The 19,927-nt window shown below is 41.3% G+C and overlaps 1 protein-coding gene across 1 annotated transcript; it reads right to left on the reverse strand.

Moving 5' to 3' along the window:
* Nucleotides 1-296: 296 nt before the first annotated feature.
* LOC111658719 (alpha-1,6-mannosylglycoprotein 6-beta-N-acetylglucosaminyltransferase B-like) lies at nt 297-16,418 on the reverse strand. The gene is made up of 17 exons (XM_023411357.2): nt 16,369-16,418; nt 14,391-14,506; nt 11,243-11,372; nt 10,713-10,858; nt 8,752-8,813; nt 8,342-8,515; nt 8,027-8,194; nt 7,474-7,643; nt 7,103-7,234; nt 6,483-6,616; nt 4,221-4,357; nt 3,968-4,123; nt 3,738-3,884; nt 3,474-3,590; nt 3,273-3,347; nt 2,614-2,774; nt 297-2,406 (listed from the first exon to the last, which is right to left on the reverse strand). Exons 1-17 carry the CDS (start codon nt 16,392-16,394, stop codon nt 2,208-2,210), a joined length of 2,250 nt encoding a protein of 749 aa, XP_023267125.1. The 5' UTR covers nt 16,395-16,418; the 3' UTR covers nt 297-2,207.
* Between the last annotated feature and the right edge of the window lie 3,509 nt (nt 16,419-19,927).

A 19,927-nucleotide genomic window follows, 5' to 3' on the forward strand; every position in this document is an offset into this window, starting at 1 on the left:
AACATATGGACTTTGTCAGTTTTTGCACTCATATACGGCCCCATTCAGCGTGAGGTCCGTAGGCAATCGTGTGCAACACTAAAATCTTTGTCTGTCCACATTTACACATTTGCTCCATATACTACATATACAACCCCGTGCTGTTTTGGAACCCTTCGTTTGACCCTCTGCTATCAGCCCCCAGGGAAGTGAGTGACAGCTTTTATATGCCATAACACATGTAACTGATATGAATTAACATGACTCTCCAGGAATGACACATCACTTTCCTAAAATATGTCTCAGGGACGCCCCTCTGAGTCAAAAGCAACTTTTATTTTCTTTTATTCCAAAAAGCCTTTTGACATAAACACAACTTCACTTCCATCATCTTTGGATCATTCAGCTAATTACACAAAAGTCACATTTGACAGGGCCAAATGAATTCACCAAAATCCACCAAAGTCATCACAAATATTGTTTTCATGGACCGTTTCACAGCCATTTACTAGTCAATCACACTGTCGACCAGTTCTGTCGTCGCAACCCTGAGCGGTCTGATCCCGGAGCGACAATATGTTCTGGTCACATGGAGTGTATCGGTGCAGAAAAGGTCTCTTTTTCTGCCAATTAACATCCACGAGTGCGTCATTTCCAAGAAAAACCTCACATCGATCCAGTTCAACACAGCAGCTTGTTGCCATTGTGTTGGAGACATCTTTGCTAACAGCTGCGCCATGTAAGTGTAGCACTTACAACACTGAATGTGGGATGAAGTTTGGCCTTTAGTTGTTATCATTTGTTTCTTTCACAAGCTGTTTTGCAGGCAGGGACGATGGGATAAGCCTGCGTGACCCTTTCAGGCTTCTGACATGGAAATGTTCAAATGTTCAACCTCTCCAAATCATTGTATGTACTGTATGTAAAGTTTCCATGTTTGTTCATATCAACCTGGGGTGCAAAATACCCTTGGGTCTGTAGGTCATGAAGCAATCAGGGAATAATTTTGAAGCAAATGCAAGAACTCTGGGCAAAATTAGTCATCTGTTCTGATCAAAATCATTTTTAGGTGTAGTTTCGAGTAAAATAACTCAAGAAAACATAATTAATCCTGCCTTCAGTGACTTTATCCCGCTAAATGATGCAAAATATGTGTTTGAAAGACAAACAATGAGGTTCTGCCTTTACTGGCGGGGGCATGAATTGAAACAGAGCTGGGAGGGGGTTTCCTAAGTCAAAGACGGTTGGGAACCAGTGGTTTATATGACAGTATAATCATCGTCATATGGCTGTGACCTCCCAAAGGCATCCAGAGGTTATCCATGATTCGCTCAGATAATGAGCCTCATCACTTAGGCTGTCACCCTCTCTCCTCTGAGGCCCGGGATAATATTTGCAGCCAGCGATACATTGAGGAGCTAATCCCATGCAACACTGACCACTGTGCTACATTACTGTGTACGAATGAATGATTAGATACTTATTTAGCATAATATTGAAGTGCACTGTACTATGTGTGATCTGGAATTGAACTGAATGGCTTTACGGTCTTTGGTGCCGCTTCCCACTTCATTTAAATACACCTAAACAAATTTTCCCTAAAGTGCGTGTTGCCTTCATTATTTGCTTAAGGGACCAAGAAAAAGCTACAACAACAAGAGGGATTTTTATCAGGCACCATGAAACACCAGGCCCACAATTCATTATCCTTCAACACTTCAAGTACTTACGAAATGACATGTCATTTATTTTTGGTTCCTGAGTAATGACTGTCATTACAAAAACAAAACAAAAGCTTGACACAACAATTGCACTGGACAAATCTAGCTACAGAAATTTAAATGACGTAGATGTTCATTATTTGGCAAAACCTCTCTCATATTGTTTTAATAATTGTTAATCACTAGTGTCGGCTGCCTGCAGGACAAGTAGCAATCACTTGATGTGTTTGTGATGAATTTGTAACTCCAACATTTTTATGAAAAACCAAATGTTAGTCGTGCTGACTGAGAGGATTCCTTCATATTACTGGGACCCTTCAGCCTCTGTATAAAATCAAAACCACAAAACTTTCAGTAGCATTGGAAGCTTGCTTTCTTTGGTTGAAATCAATTCTTCACGTATACAGTACGCACTGCAGATGGCTCATTGGTCGCCTTTGTCTCCCTAACCCTACTACCTTTTCCTCTTCTCTCCCTGCTGTTTCCCAGGTTCTTTCACAGTTGTGTTTAGATGCAGTCAGGGCACAGTGCCACCTGTCCAGGTAGGTGAGCTCTGCAAGGGCACAGTCTGCGGTGCGAAGGGTCAGAGCCAGCACAACTGAACAGTAGAGGCTCCTGCTGAAGGCCACAGTGTCGACCCCAAGGATTGTAGGCAGGAAACAGGTGGTTGATTTCGGGCCCCACGCTGGAACAGCCTAGTCCAAGCCTACAAAATGGAAAATAGTGATAAGTTCAATTTTCTAAAGTGCATCTATCAGCGTTCACATGCATCTCTACGTTTCTTATTCAACATCTGTAGTATCGTTCTAACATTGCTCTGTTTTTTGGGGAGTAAATCCCCACTGTGTGATGATGTTGTACAAGTTCCCAAAGTCTTAGACAATAAGCTTAGTTATGTCTGCTGACCTCTCACCTGGTGAACGCGGAGGGACTGTTGAGGTGGTGAAACAGAGCAGGCTCACACACCAGGGAGGAGCGTCGGCACACACTCACACACGACTGGCCCAGGGGACCCAGGTGCACCCTTAGAGCACTTTCTGGTGGCCAAACAGGGACAGATTTACTGCAGAAGTCCTACAGTGATTTATGATAACAGAGAAAAAAAGAAAGTTGACAACGATGAGAGTTTGAACCAAGCAAGATCTGAACGGCTTCTCTTCTGTCTGTATGTGGTGTGTAAATGCCTTTGAAACAATATTGACTACGATATGTTAGTATTTCATCTTGTTTAACTAACTGTTCAGTGCCCTGCCTAATACATACAGATTAGCCTTTTAAATCAACAATTAAGATATTTGGCATTAATGACCACAAAGTAAATTTAGAATAAAGGTGTAGATATAGTTCATGCTGTATCAGAGGTGGATGACATCACTGCTAATAACTCATGTTTCATGAAAGGCCGATATCAGAGACATGTGCCGGTAAAGCTTTACTGTAGATGATTTGATTCTACGGATACAATCAATAGGTTTAAAAGGATATCCACTGCATTCTGAGATTTCTGTCTCCACACATTTCATAACAGATTGCAGGGCAGTGTCCTGTGACTCTTTCTGTGTATCTCTGCACCTGGTGAGTGATATAACCATGAACCCGCTCCAGCATTCCCTCACAGGTGAACTCTCGGGGGGTGAAAGGCTTCACCTGCAAAAACAAACAAACACTTTCCTTTAGTGCTACCGTAACATAAATTTGGGGAAGACAAGGCGTGTGTCGAGATATATGTATATACAGTATAACCGTGAGTTTGTTAGTCAGAAGCGAAGCTACCTCTGTGCTTAGGATAGCTTTGACTGCCTCTCGTACATCGGTGCTGTTGGTCATGTTCACAGTCCACACATGAGGTTTACCAATGAATTCTTCAGCATAAGGGTGCTGGGAGGAGATCTGTGATGCAAAGTTTTTACATGTTTTTTCAAATATTTTTTACTAAAACAACAGAAACAGCGTTATTTCTCTAAAAATATATGTGCAACATCTTTTCTCAATTCCCATGAGTTTGGGTTTTTTTTCACTTTGAGGAGTTATACCTACCTGTCTTGTGGTGGGTTTGCCCTTGTAAAAGTCATTGTTGTCTGATGAGTGTGGTGGGTCAAATTGTGGTTGAAGGAAGATGCAGCCCAGAGCTATTGCCTCAATAGGAGCTGGACCCTCATAGGGAAAACCAAGGCCTACAAACACCTGCCAGGAAGGAGGGAAGCCGCATCTTAATGAGGGTCCTTCATCAACAAGGCAGGACAAGAATACATGTCCACAATTCTGACCTTGGCTCTGCGGAGAAGTTGTAGGAAGTGTTCCTGAGTCAGCAGGCCGTGGTTTCTGATAAAGCTGGGCAGATTAGAGGTGTGTCCTGGAGGCTGAAAGACTGTGGCATGGGTCTCCAGCTCCTCACTGACCACCTCCACATACTCAGATTTACCCTGGACACAAAGGGAAATCTTCAGCATTCATCAACATCTTTTTTCTTTGCTCACCATTTTTCCACGTGCATACACTGTGTTCTTTTGGTCATTATACCTGCCACATGTAGTCCTGTTTGCCGTAGACAATTGCTATCCTGTCTTTCCTGTGGCTCTCCAGCTCCTCCTCTCTCACCTCCGCCCTCACTGCCTCCTCACTCGCAAAGCCCAGGAAGGAGTTATCAGGAGTGTGAGCTACAACAAAAACATTGAACAGAACATGAATTTTATCTGTGGTCTCAACTTGCACACAACACTGAAATCCCCCGTCACTAAATAACTATTCTACAAGAAAACTGAAAAAGATTTTTGAGATTAAGCTAAATTGTCTTTAAAGGTGCTATATGTAAGTTTTCTCTGATAACGATCGCTCGCCCAGAGCTTCAGGCTTTGTTGCATTTACAAGACGAGACGTTAGAACATGCACTCTAAGCAGCACTACTTCTTCATCCTCTCATGCTAAACTGAGGGCAAACTGGACGCTGCACTATGGAAAAGCAGTATTACAGGACAGGCCAGGGTAGCTAGTTGGTACGCTAACTTCAGTTGAAGAAAAGAAGCGAGACATATAGAAGCAAAACAAGAGTAAACATTGGCGTTGCTTTTCAACGCTGGAGACAAGTAAAGAAATTAAGTCTGATGCTGAACTTGCAAAGTTTTTCTAGACTGCAGTAAACAGCTGTTAATGATAACGTCGGCTGCGTAGCAATAGCAAAAGCTTATATATAGCACCTTTAAGCATGTGTATGTCTGTATGTTTTTCTATAGTATTAGATTACTTTATTTGTACAGAACAAAACTGGTCTTAAAGGTAGTCTAAATTCAGTTCTTAATTTACTAAAAGATGACCACAAATTGTGAATGCCCGTGCACAGACCTTCCTTGAAGACATCAAAAAAGAGAAACCATTATGGGAAATGTAACTGGAGGATCACAAGTTACTTTTGGACAGACATAGCTAGCAACGCAGACCAAGATCACAGGTGAAAGCTAAGATAAAAATTTTGCGAGAGAGGAAAAACATACGGTGCAGTATAAATCAGCTGTTAAAGGAAATGAGATTTCTACATATATGAGAGGTTGAGGTTGGTCTGTTTGGATAGGCAGCTGCCACCCTGCTGCCCTCCGACACACTGAGGGAGGTGTGAGAGATGAGTATTTACTTTACTAGGAATGTTCCAACAAAGGTGTGTGTGTGTGTGTGTGTGTATGTGTGTGTGTGTGTGTGTGTGTGTGTGTGTGTGTGTGTGTGTGTGTGTGCGTGCGTGTGTGGATGTGTGCGTGTGTGTGTCATTCTCTCCTGTCTCCAGGTACTTGTTTAAAAAGGCTGTTGCCAGATCTCTCCTCATTCACCCTTAAAGCAGCACAGAATCCGCTCCTGGCTCAGTTCCATTTGTCGCTACTCGTCTCTCACACCTGTCCAGGTTCACTGCCTCACACACTCACCTATCAGATTAGCAGAGATACGCAACGATACACTGACATGATCAACATTGTGCAGCTTGTGGGGGTTGGAGGAAAAGCTGTGAAGGAATGCAGTTCCTTTGGTTTCTTGGTTTCAGTCTTCTTGCTGTCTGTTTACAGTTCAGTGCAATCCTTCAGTCAACTATCTTCTTCTCCTCCGTTTCAAAACAGAAGCATAAACCCCCTGTTTGCTTTTCTCTCTAGCATCTTTCTCTTCCTTTCTTCTCTCTGTGTCTTTGTTTCTGTTTTGCCGTCTCTCTCTCCTTCTTTCTGCCCTTTCCACACCATCAGCTAACAGCCATCTCATTCTCCTCCTCCTCAGCAGGACAAATAAACAGTGTTTCAAGCTGAGGGATGAAGAGTGGCTCTCGGCCCAGTGTGTCCAGCTTGCCTCCATCTCCCAGCAGGGTGGGAAAGATGACAGGGAGAGGTGTTGGAATGAAAGCTCTGTCTGGGCACCAAGTTTATTTAACCTCAGCTATTAATCCTCTCACTGTGAGGACGCTTACAGGAGTGTGCGTGAAGGATCAGCGCTGCGGCAGCAAGATATAAATATGTGCATGTGTGTGTATATTTATATATATATATACGTATATATGTTGACTGTTGACCTGACCACAAGTGCATTTCTGAACCAATGTTCTGTTCTTCACAGAGTCACCATCATACAGTTATCACAGCTGTGCTCTCACACAGACAGTGAGTCACATGTTTGCATGATTGCAGGGTGTAAACACATTACATGATGCTGCTACTTGCCAGTATAATACAACTATATACACACAAACACACACACACACACACACACACACACACACACAGAGACACACGCACACACACACACGCACAGACTTACGGAACATGGTCATGTATTGCAGAGGTTGTAGACCCCATCTGCCCCACAATGTTTTATATCCGTGTCTATGAGCATAACTCCCCAGGTTAAAGGCAGGTTCAGTGCCAAAAGAATCCAGGATTCTGAAGCGGCACCTAGAACGATTTAAAGAACAGTTTATCACAAAAGAAATTTACTTCCAGTTTATCAACTTAGCAATGATCACATGAACACAAACAACTCAGTGTGTAATGCTATTTGTCAAGCTTACAATGCCCTGGATGTTCTGGACAAATAGCATGGCCAAAGAAGTCAGAGAAAGCTAAATAAGAATATTTTATCATTTTATATTTTTAAGTTGAAATGTCACACTGTGTGGTGTGAAATCACAGCATGTCTGCTCCACATTAAAACAGTATCAGACTAATGCAGGTTACATAAAATGGTCATACAAGGGAAACTTTTTATGCTTCTTTTTTAACACTGGTGGCTAATTTATTTATGATAATAATTTAAGTGAAAGTCAGTCTTTACTTATCATTGTCAAATTTCAAAAAATATAAAGTAAATATGTTAAATTAATCAGCAAATGGAACAATACTGTTATTAGATTAGTATGAGTTTAGAAATTGTGGTTGTACTGGTAATGCTGAAAAGCCAGTCCCATGGCTCCTTGAAGGTGAGCAAGGCCATGGTAGTCGGTATAGATGAGGTCAAAGGTCAGGGGCCTCTGGATTGGACAACTGCCTCGGCCAGGAGCAGCACCTATCAGGCTGGACCAGTCACAATAAACACACATAACACCAAGAACTGCTCAACATCATTCTGCACTGATCTTTGCCTCCCTCATCACTTCAGTGTAAAGTGGTTATAGATCAGACACCTATCAATATATATCATATATTAGTGATAGCAGATGTTGTTGCCTGTCAATGTAATCAATACTTTCCAAACAAACATGATAATGTAGTTTTAGATGAAAGCAGCTAGTAGTAGCAGAAGTGGTGGTAACCTGTGGAGTTGGTGCTGTGAGGTGCTGAAGGTTATATTGTGGCCCAGGATTATCAGACAGGCACTGAGGTCTGCCCACTGGACCAGCTCCCCAAGAGGCCCCCCTCTTTCCACCATGGCTTCAAAACGCTGACCAACAGTCCCAGCCAGGGCACCCGGATACAGCAGCACCTGGATGACGGCACATTTTAAAGTTCAAAACACAACAGGTACTGTATATTATTTTATATTCTCATTTCTTTACTTCTATTGCTTTCCTAAGCTTAAGTCTCTGTAGACCATGGTATCAACTTCTAAAAGGTACGATATAATAAATTATATTCAGTGAAGTTGTGAGTATAAAATAAATTGTTAAACATGTTTTATCTAAAGAGAAGCTGAATATTTTAATACAAGAAATGTGCTTAGAATCTACACACTAACACTCTGAAAACTCATACACCCATGTTTTTGAAATCTAAACATATGATGGAATTATTTTAGCTACTGTGTTCTCCTCAAAATCCAAAAATAAAAACTAGATGATGCTCATCAGAATGACCTGCTGCTCGTACCCTCATCTGGTTGGAGACCGTCTTGTTGCTGTTGTGTCCCATCCTCAGACCAGCCTGTATCCACTGTTCAGACATCCTGTCCACTCTGGACCGGATGAAGTCTATTGCAGGACCACTGTTGTTGCCGATGACTTCATACAGTTGGCTTAGAGACGTTCGTATCTCAGCCTGTGAGCAATCATAATGTGAAACTCATGTATGTACATGTGATAGGAATCATGGCAGAATAGTGTTTTGGTAAACTAGATCCTCTCAAGATCATTCTGCATTCGTACTGCGGTACTACACAATGACATGAACTTGATGTGAATGTACCTTTTCTGTATAAGTGTGAGGTTTCTTGTGCCATGGCAGTTCAGAGTGGTTCCTCCTGAGGTGAGGGGGGCAAAAGTCTTCTATTTGGCTTAGGTAAGTCAATATGGAGCAGGTGCTACCATCCACCCCATAAAATGCATAGCAGGGGTCTGACTGCCAGCGTGACTGCAGGAACTGCAAGAGAGACAGATGTTGGGTTGATATATACTCACAGAGTCTATAATACAAATATATGCTCCACTATACTGTCCCGTTATTGACATTATCATTAAAATGGTATTCCAGCACAAACCTGCTCATATACTGAGAAAAAAATATCAAACTGAAAATATTAAGATGTTTAATACAGCCATAACAGTGCACACACAGCCGTGAAGTTCATGCTACCACATATATTTCCACTTTCTCACCTCCACTTTCTCGGCACACACCGGATACGCAGAATCCATTGGCACCTCACAGTCATTGGGCCCTATGGGTAAGATATTTGCCGTCACACAGTTTTTCTTGTAGAGGCCATTTTGAATGCATCGTTATCCCACAGTCAAGGCTTTAGTAACAAAAAGCGCATTGTAAAGTTAACTCAATGTGGGTAATGCAGAACAGTGGATAATAACTTTGATATACAATCTCTCAACTGAAATGTGAATAGCAGCCACCAGCACGATGTATAGTGCTGCCATGCATGTAAGAGGCATTAGAGTAGAAGCAGTGTGTTCTCAGAGGCCCTTTCCCGTAAGCCCCCCCACCATCTCTAGCCAATGTCAATCAACTGGAATGAGCACACACACACACACACACGCACACACACACACACACACACACACACACACACACACACACACACACTTACATGAACACACTCACACACACCTGACCCACCTGCCTCCTACCAAACATTCACTTTTACAATGCTAGCATTTGCCAAAATATACAGTCCTTAGCTGTGTAAAACAACCTAGTAAAAAGGGAAAGAGAGGGGAAAAAAAAGATAAGAAAACCCGTAGGCATAGCTGAGGTGTGAAAGCCTAAAAACAGTGATATGCTGTAGGAGCACGGCTGAAAAGAAAAAAAAGTGCTCCCGCTGCAAAAACAAGGGTATGAGCAGACAAGCTGGTGAAAGGACTCCTGGGTAATTCAGTCGTATTTTATGGTGTGAGGTAATGTGAGAGGAAGAGGGTGAGGGGTGAGCAGGCTGGTGATGGGGAAGTGTGTGTTTGTGTGCATGCGGGTGGCATGGGGTGTGCATACAGTAAAGTATGTGTGTGCATGTCGACAAGTGTGTGTCCTCACATATGCACGGTATGGTGTCTGTGTGGCCCGAGCTTTATGAATTCCCTTTTTCAGGGAAGGAGGTTACGCATGCACCCACTCATCCATACCTCTCACACACTCTAACACACATACACACACACACACACACACACACACACACACACACACACACACACACACACACACACACACACACACACACACACACACAACCCTTCGCGTGCCAACCAGGGTGTGTAACCCAGTTCTCACCTGACACCTCTCAGGAGGGTCGTAGTGTAGATGTAAACTTTTTTCCTCCCCACGGCCAGTTGATTGGCGCTGGCTCTGTGGGACTTGTTAAACTTCTATTCAAGGACTTCATCCCCCATAACCACCTGTACCTACTGCCCTTTAACCCCCCCATTCACACCCTCCACTATCACAGCTTGTTAATTTCACTGTGTGGTTAACCTCTATTGAGGCTATGAACCGTGCATTTGGCTCAGAGTATCACACTACCACTGCAGGCAACCACAGAAAAGCTTGCAATTGGCCAATTATTGAAGCTGGCGGAGTGTATTTATTTGGTGCAGAATATTAAAGCATGTTATAACTGGAACAAACCCTAAAATCTCTGTATTAACTTGGACAATGAGTTGCTTTTAGTAAAGTAGTACATGGTAAAATGAAGCTAAAGGGATTTGAGTGTAACAACCTAATACACCTGTTTTATCGCTCTAAATCGAAATACAAAAACTGTCTCTGTAACTCTTTATTCAGAGGAAAGTGGGCACACAGAGAGCAGATATTTTTCCTACCTTATCCTTCTGTTTTCCTTCATATCATAGAGCATTAAGGCTGGTAACCATGAGCATGCTGCATACAGTTTATTGACATCTTATCTCGTGATTTCTGGTTATTTAAGTTCAAATTTTTCAGAAATAAAAAGCCTGAAAGATGCACTTGAAAGCATCTTTTCATTAACTCTCATTTGATATATCCAGTCCTCCTAGACAAATCAAAGAAGCGTGTAAAATCAAACAAACTCCCCTAAAAATAATAAAATAACACATTCATCGAGACAAGCTTTATGTGATAAATGTCTGGGCTTTACCTATGTGTGCTCTGTCATCGTGCGGTGGCGGAGTGTGAGACTTATGGTGATGGTGGTGATGACGGCTGAGCTGATCAAGCTTCTGGGACACTCTCTTCAGCTCCCTCTCTACCAGGCGGGCCAAGCCTTGCTGGTCCTGTCTAAAGCTGGAAAACAAATGCAAACTAACAGGTAACCAAACACTGCACACTGTATGCATGTATACAATCTAATTCTATACTGTATACACAGCTCCAATAACACTGAGTCACATCTGTATTCATGTGTCCCGAGATCCATAAACAAGGTGGTGTAGTTCAAAGATATGCAGGTTAGGTTAAATGACGACTCTAAATTGCCCATAGGTGTGAAAGTGAGTGTGAATGGTTGTTTGTTTCTAGGTGTCAGCCCTGCGATATAGACTGGCGACCTGTCCAAAGTGTACCCCACCCAATCCCAGCTACGACCCTCAAAGGATAAGCGGTGCAGCTAATGGATGGAAGGATGGAGATCCGTATATGTTTTTTTAAATAATAGTTGTTATTGAATACCTCTGCAGTAGCAGATTGACATCCTCTCTGGTCAGCTGGGTGACATCTCTCTCTCTGCTCAGCCTCTGCACCTGAGTGCTCAAAGCCTCCAATCGCAGAGCCAGCCGACGAAAGCCAAGACCACGCTGACCTATGACAAAATAAATACATACAACTTGTATGTACAGTATCATATGCTCCCCCCTATCCTCGCATTTAAGCATTGAAACTGTGTGTTATATCATAGCAAATCTTCTCCTGAATAGGAAATCTTGTTCTGTGTATCATGTGAAACAGCAGGGTTATATGACGCTGTTTTCTTAACTTGATGTACTGCAAATGAAGCAGCGATTGTGGTCATGTGTATTTTCCACATTCCATTTAGAGGGTAACGTCATTTAATTATTTTTACAGAGGTACATTTTCCACAAGAACAATTTTATGGCAGATAGAGATGGTAATCAGTCATCATTTTTAAAAGAAAATATTGAGGAAATTATGACTGGAGCTTTGTGGTCATCTCCCATTAAACACACACATACACACCGAGGCATACACTCAAACAGACATAGTGTATGCATATGTTTTTGTGAATGTTTCCACAGACACCTTCATGGTTGAAGTTAATGCAAATTGCTGACCTCATATACTGTGGAAACGTCAGTTTAAAGTAAGGTGTTGTGCGTTCACTAACTCAGTAGTTCCCTACCACTTTTGTGGTTTGTGGCCTCTTAAAACAAACGTCTCCGTGCGACCCCTCACCAAAGGTTATGGCCTTCATGCAGGCTCAGGTTGCGAGCATCGAGCAGTGTTTTTTTTTCTTTCTAATTTTAATATGACCCAATTTATCTTGGAACCTCTTGTGGGGTCATGAGCCCCAGGTTGGGAACCACCGCCTTAATCAGTAATGAGAAGAATTCAGAGAAAAAACACTTCTAAAATTCACGAGACCTACTGTCAAAAACATTCATCTCCGTAGAAGGTGGGTTACAGTGTCTAAATGAAACCTATAGCTCTTGTGTTTGCTCTGATAGGCCTTCCAGTGTCGTGCTGGACTGACCTGAGGTGGGGGCGTTCACAGTTAAGCTCTCTGTCAGACAATCTGCTGCAGTTACCAGACAGGTTGTTTGTGAGGTGGGGGTCGCTGGTGGAGTTATAGGGTTGATTTGTTGTCAGAATACGGATCTCCTTGGGGATGGAGCTTTACCCTGTGATACACAGTAAAAACCCCACAGACTGGTGACGTCACTTCATCTCTGTTTGCTCAGCTGACTATCAGCATATCACTACCTACGTTCCCTGGGGCCCTTTGGGCACAGAGGCAATGAAAGGTGAATGGGAGAAAAGATGTGGGATCCTGTGACAACTATATGCCCAAGCTTGTAAAGGCCTATATATATATGCAGCTTATAAAATCATACATGTGTGGGTATACATGTGTATGTGTGTATAACTCTTGCTTACTTGCCATATTACATACTAGAGAATATAAGATGTTTCTGCACACGGTCACATCACATGGAGACAGAAGATATGCAACATAGTCCTCACGTGCTTTCACAGCTCAACAATACTTTTTAACAAAATAATTATAGTCCACTGATATAAATGTCCTCGTGTCAGAGCCAAGATTTCTTTTTCTTAGAGAAAATCTACCATTAAAAAGGCAGTTCTGTTGTCTACTGTTGCATCCTGTTATCCTGTTAAAATAAACAGAATTATAGTTATGTAGGTGGCCATCATCTTTTTTTTCTAAAGCAGGCAAATTTCCATGAGATGTAACTGAAATTCACTCATGTCACTGCCAGATGTGTGGCAGGAAGAGCTAATTTTAGGATTAAATATAACCTCAAATTGCCTGGTAAGATGGAGGATTTGTCACAGACTGATTGAAAACTGAGCATTTGGTGATAAATTTGAGCCGGATTAACTGTGCGCGCTGACCAACAGCATCCCACATGTGGTATATTTTTCAACACAATCATTGTGGCTTTTGGGGGCCATTTGTATACACGCTGTGGTGGGTCCTCAAAGCACGGAGCAATTGTGGGTCTGCGGCTGAGAAGCACCGGTGGATTACATTGTCTGCTAAAAACAATTTTCCTAGAATTTGAGGAGGAATGGACGAGGATGTTTAGATAAAAAGTCATCTTCTTTAATTATATTTTGAAACTGTTTCAGTGGTGGCCATACTGTCCAAATTTGGTCAAAGTTCTGTTCTTTTTTTAGTTAAATCTGTGTCTGATTTTAGAAATAAATGTTATGCATAAATTGGTTCCTTTATATGGTTCCGTCAGTTTCATATAATTCAGAAGTAAATTCTTTTTACATAAGATAGTTATATAAATGAAATGCATCATTTATCTTTTTTTTGTAACGGGTCTGACTGAAGAGGGAAACATGATCTGTTATTATCAAAATAATGCAGACAACATTAAATTATTAAATCAAAAATACAATTACCATTTTATTCGGAGACCGCTGAACTACTTCAAACACTAAATGCAGCTTTTGAAGTGTATTTCCGAAATGCCCCTGATGATGTTTAGGAATGGCTCATTGATCAAAAACTCTGCAGGCACAGTGCCAGAATATGCTAATTTATTCATCGGTGCATAAAAAAGACATTCTGGAAGAGATTGTTGACAACATGTCTCTTCTTTGTAAACCAGGAAAAAGGTTTTGCCCAAACAATCCTGTCCTCAGCCCCCTTAAATACCCTCCCTCAGGTAAACAGTTTAGCCAGACAATTGAATTGAACATGGGTATATCTCGGCCACAAACCCACAACTGTGAGACACATGGGAGGACCCACCACGAATTGTGAGCAAAGCTTCACCTAACATTGAGAAGACAGTTAGATGAGGTCTTATCCCTCATAAGACACAGTACACTTCACCGGATGTGCAGATGAAAAAAGCCACATTTTTCCAGTCAGTGCTCAATGTCATGACATCTCATTACATCTGACTTTGTTCTATAATTTCATTTATCTGTGATATTTTCATTTGATTCACTTTACTCCCAATCTGTGATACCAAGGTTATGTGGGCGTATGAATACATGGATGTTTTTACATTTCTGCTATTAAAAAGGTTAAGGCCATTGTTTTAACAGACACAGATCAGCCCAGTTAAACCGCATATATGTCCATGTGTGTGTGAGTTACCCTGTTCCTCAGGTGACCTCCCGGCAGGTTCATCCTTGGCCATCTCAAGTGGCACCCAGAGGCTCTGTAGCAGCAGGGTGAACACTGACAGGCACAGACAGAGCACCAAGCAACCACTAGAGGGCACAATACACAGAGAAACCTCTTCAAATGTTACAGCAAACAGCATTCAGCACATCAGTGGTTCTGAGGCGTTTTTGTCTGACATGCCTCCACAGCCCACAGTCACATGAACTGAAGTATCCACTGACTGACTCCACCCAAATCTGTTTATTTGAACTGATTTCAAGATGGATGTTATTTAATGCACTCCTATATAAAAGTGGGCATCTGTGCTAGTTACCACCTTGGAGTGGAACATTTCAACCCTTTAACTATCAGTTTTAGCTAACTGTCAAATATTTACTCTATACTTTTAGCTATCCATTTCAACTGTCTATTACTTTAAGTCATTTTAATCATTACTCCATTACCTTTAGCCAACCATTTAAACTGCAGATTGTTTCAACAATATCCATGATTTTAACTATTTCAGCCATTTTATCTTTAGCCAACTGACTGTTATCCATCACTTTTAATTATAGGCCTATACTTCAACTTTTAGCTGTACTGTTTATCTATCACTATTTGTTAACTATTTCAACATTATATCTATTTCATTTGCAAGCTATTTGAACTTTTAGCTATCTATTTATTGATTACTTTAAGCTAACGGTTCAGACTTTTCTGCTGGGTAGCAAATAAGTTTTCAGCACACTCACAATTTCAGGTGTTACAGCTGACTCAGCTGACAGCTGATATATTTTTAATCAAATCATAATTTCTGTGTTTTCAAATGAGTTTAACTACCAACTGCAAAATTACCCCCAGGGATCTTCCTTGGTCGTATACAATATAAAATGGAGTCTGAATATGGAAGCTCATGCCTGATCTTTTGCATCATATTTTTCTAATAAACACAACAGTATATGCAATAGAGCAAACAACCCCATGTCATTATCATATTTCTTTGTATGCTTATTGACCACATATCAGACATGACATAAAAGGTATTTTTTAATAATCTGTGTCATACCCAACCAGTTAAATCTCCCTTTAACTTCATAGATTTGATTTTAACAGCAGACCTAATGCAATAAAAACTTACAGCCTGACTCTGCCTTTCACCGAACGCACTGAGAAAGTGAACAACTAAATTGTTCCATTACTTCAAGCGAGGAGACCCTAGTGTGTCAAAACGAATATCTGACGCATGATGTGCCATTATAGCATGTGTCTGCTCATTGCTCACATGGGAGCCCAGCTTTGGGTTTAACTGGTGCAGAGAGAGCAATCACTTCATTCTCACTTTCATCAGGCCAGTAAACCCACCAGCCCTCATCCAGAGAAACATGGTGTAGCCAATCTCAAGTACATATACAAACAGTTTCAAGGCTCTCCTAGTAACTATAAAGCTCCAGATTCTCATCCAAGCACATTATTTCAATTCAATTCTATTAGTCTGCATTTCATCAAAGCTGTCAGACCACTCATCAAAACATCACTTGTATTTGGTTGAGGGTATATACAGAAAAGCAGCACCCCTGTAAACTGCACGGGGGAGGGGGGGGGTGTCATATTAAAACATATTACTATGTGATAGTTGGCCTTAATTTCTACTGCAGGTGATACATGCTGGGGAGATCAAGCGCCACATAAAAAGCAGACATGATAATGAATATAATCAATTATGCAGTACACTGTGCTTTCTCAACAAGCCTAGCAGTCACTGTGAGGTGCCACTTGAACTTTTTAGCTGTCAAAATGAGAACAACAATTGCCTTTTTGTTTTTGCTCTCAGCTAGTTAAAGTGACTACAGCAAACTGGAAACTGTGAGCCAGCCAAGGATGAGGTGAGGTGCATCAGTCACTTTCTGCCGTACATCGTTGCTACTTCTCTTCACTGTTTAGCCACTGATCTCATGATGCCAAGCCTTACCTGCGTGGCCGCAGTGCAACACGCATGGCCCTCTGTTTACAGGATGTTGGATGTCACTGTTAAAAAAAAGGACAGTACAAATACCAGTAAGTGAACCATGCTCAGTAATAAATGTATAGCTTGGTTGTGTGCAGAGAAAAACATCTAATTCTTACACAATTACATTTTCCACTTCCATATTTGGGTTTAAGCACTAAAGATCCATTGTAGTTTCTTTTCAAATTGCAGATGAATGGTCACATTTTCCACATGAATTGCATCAATAAAGTCTCTAGTAAATAGATTTTATAGTAATGCTATTGGCAGCATGACTGGATATGAAAGCCTTTTCAGCTTGTGGTCTTTCTGTGTTGGTGTTCAACGTGTTCATTAGACGGATGGAAATAATCAACATAAACATAACAAAACTGCTGTCACCAAACTCTTGTTCTGTATCAGTGTGAGACAGATACAGAGAAGGTTCAATAGTTTGGTGTACAAGACAATCCAGCACATGGACTACCACACACACACACACACACACACACACACACACACACACACACACACACACACTCACACTCACACACACACACAGAAACACACACATCCTCACCTCCTCCTTGGGTCTCCATCCCAACCCACTGGCAACCATCAGGCCTGTTGTCAAAACACACAAACTATGAGAAAATAAAGTTGGGGCTGGGGAGTATCTTGCCTCCTTTTTTTGTCTCTTTTCGATCTCTTTCCCTCCTTCTCTGGCCGTGCCTTTTCTCTGTCTCAGGGCCTATGGGTAGGCATCCTGCGGTTGTCAAGGTAACCTGACTCCCTTTTAAAGAAAACAATACCCAGAGTGCTGCTTAGGCCTTTCACAGATACAATGGAGACCACGCTATTGGGTGACACAGTTTCTTTCAGTCTCACTGGCTAGACTAAAGCCTTAGCTGTGAATTGATACTGAAGAAGGAAGCTCATTTAAATAGCTCAAATGGTGCAAACCTTTGGCTCTGAATACACAATAGAAACAAAAGATGATAAAAATTTAATGATAGTAACAATGATACTGATAATAATAGACCGAAGGAATTACCCAGTGGAAACTGTGTAGATAACAATTACAGAATAAGTTGTAATTCTGACTTAGTGTGTTGTAACACAATTGCCAGATAATTCAGTCAGGAATGCATTTATTTCTTTGGAGGTTTCATTTTGGTGACAAATGAATAGATAAAGTGTAAGAAGCAATGCCGAGTTATCTAAAGGTCTCACTTTTTAAGGACAAACATGCTTCACTGACCCTCAAGAGTTCATATTTTCAGTCGGATTACTCATGATATTGATTTACTAAATCATACATGATGACAAGGCACTAAAATCACCTACTCTATTTTTGGAAACAAAAATCACCACAGATCAGACGAGAGTCTCATAGATACCTGAAGACTGCACCATAGTGCCAAGGCGCTCTTGTCGGACAGAACCTGTGTGGGAACGTGAGAAAAGAAAATCAAATGTTTTCTCAAAACACCGAAAAAATCCAACTCTCAGTACTCATATGGGAATCTCTAAAACATGTTTTAAAAAATGTATTTTCTTGTTTTCATTGGCACAACACACAGTAATGTGTGTCACATGAGGAAGTATAGATCAGAACTGAATACATTCCTGGAGGAGATGAACTCTGTGTAATACTGAAATACTTTTGCAGAAAAATATGAGGGAAACAAAAATGGTATTGTGATCTATTTAAAGTTTCCCTCTGAAAATAGTGATCATGAGAACGGACATGCAACAGTAATTAGCCGGGTTACAGATCACAGTGACATACAGCATTCCAAAAGTTTCCACACCACTTAACTAGTTAACATCCCATCTGGACAGAGAAAGATCAGGGAACATATGTCACTTGAGGAAGGATTATCTTGCTCCATCAGAGATAAAGAGAGAATGTACCAATTTCTTTCAAAATAGGCCATGAACGCAATTGGCTGTCGACTTAGAGGTCTGTGTGTCACACTGTGTCTTGCCACAGTAGTAAGTAAGCAACCACAACATTGAACCCTGGTTGGCTGACAGCACCAGCTCCTCAGCAGAGGTAAACCTTTCCAGTGAAGATGCCAGGTCAAATGCATTCAACACTGATCAAACCATTCTTTGAAAACTGCATGACTCTTTCTACCTGCTATAAGCTCATCTGTCACTTGTGGACAGGGACCTTTGATTCTCACAAATTATTGATTTTTAGCTGACTTAAATGATTAATGGATTAGCAAAATCATAATTCATTCATTTTTTTGTGGATTCATCTTTTTTTCAGTTTGTATATATTCAGAGAAAGCAATCTGAACATCCCTGCAGTACTTGCAGTACATATTCCCATCTGGTACACTGCAGCCATAGCCAGAAACAGTTGTAGGTTTAGTGCCTTGCTCTAAGACAGTTGCTGACAGAAAATAGCATTGCACACTCACTTTGCCTGCCTGCATTTTCCCAGTCAGCTCACTCCAGTCCAGTTCTTTAATCTCTCTATGCTACTGATGTCTGTTTAATTGCCTAAACTTCATTGAATCAAAAAATCAGTGTTTTGCTGGAATGGAACTGCTCTGGCTGGCACATAATTGCCAGGCAAACATGATGCTTACTGGTTGAACCCTGTATTTCAGGCCCTGCTTCTATTATAAAACACACACTGTCTTACTTATGTGTATGTACGGAACGTATATGTATATATACAAGTCTGTGTCTATGCCTCTGTTCATGTGCGCACAAGTGTGCGCATGTGTGTATACGTGTGAGATCAGGTGGAGTGGGAGGGAACTGGAGACTGATGTCACACAGTGTGTGGGAGCGGAAGGATTTGATGAGCATAAACCTCCATAAGCTAGGACCTAAAGGCTTACTGGCTTTACACCCATCTGTCTCTCTCTCTCTGTCTCTCTCTCTCTGTCTCTCTCTCTATCTCTCTCTCTTGCTCTCTCTCTTTCGCTCTGTCATACACACACACACACACACACACACACACACACACACACAAACACACAGACATACACACACACAAACACACACTGATGGTCTTTCATACTCACCCACCTCTTTTCTCATTTTTCTTCTTTTCGTAATCACACTCAAACACAAATACATGCTAACATGCACAAAACAAATGAAATATGAAATCATCATAATGATATGGTGTTCCTACAGGATTAGGATGCTCTGCCTACCTCATGTGACACAGCTGCGCTCTTCTTTCCCACACACTTCTGTGCCAAATTGATCAGCAGAAGCTGTTTAAAGTAAACTAGTCATAGGTTGTGGACGTCACGTGTGGAACTCAGCTTCAAATGAAACTAAACACATTCTTTAGCACACAGAACATTCATATTGTCTGAAGGTATGTAAGATGCTGAGATGTGTATGGATTTGTCTTGTAGTATTTTGGGTGGAAAACTCCCTCTGCTCACACATTTGCATACAGCCTGTGTTAGTGTACAACCTTACAGTAGATGGATCCTTAAGTGTAGTAAAAGTGGTTTGGTTTGGTTTGGGATTACAGAGAGATTATAAAAGAATAGAAGAATAG

The sequence above is a fragment of the Seriola lalandi genome, unplaced genomic scaffold (genome assembly GCF_002814215.2).
Source record: "Seriola lalandi dorsalis isolate HSWRI2012SDOR001 ecotype SW California unplaced genomic scaffold, Sedor1 jcf7180002054464, whole genome shotgun sequence".
Classification (NCBI taxonomy): Eukaryota; Metazoa; Chordata; class Actinopteri; order Carangiformes; family Carangidae; genus Seriola; species Seriola lalandi.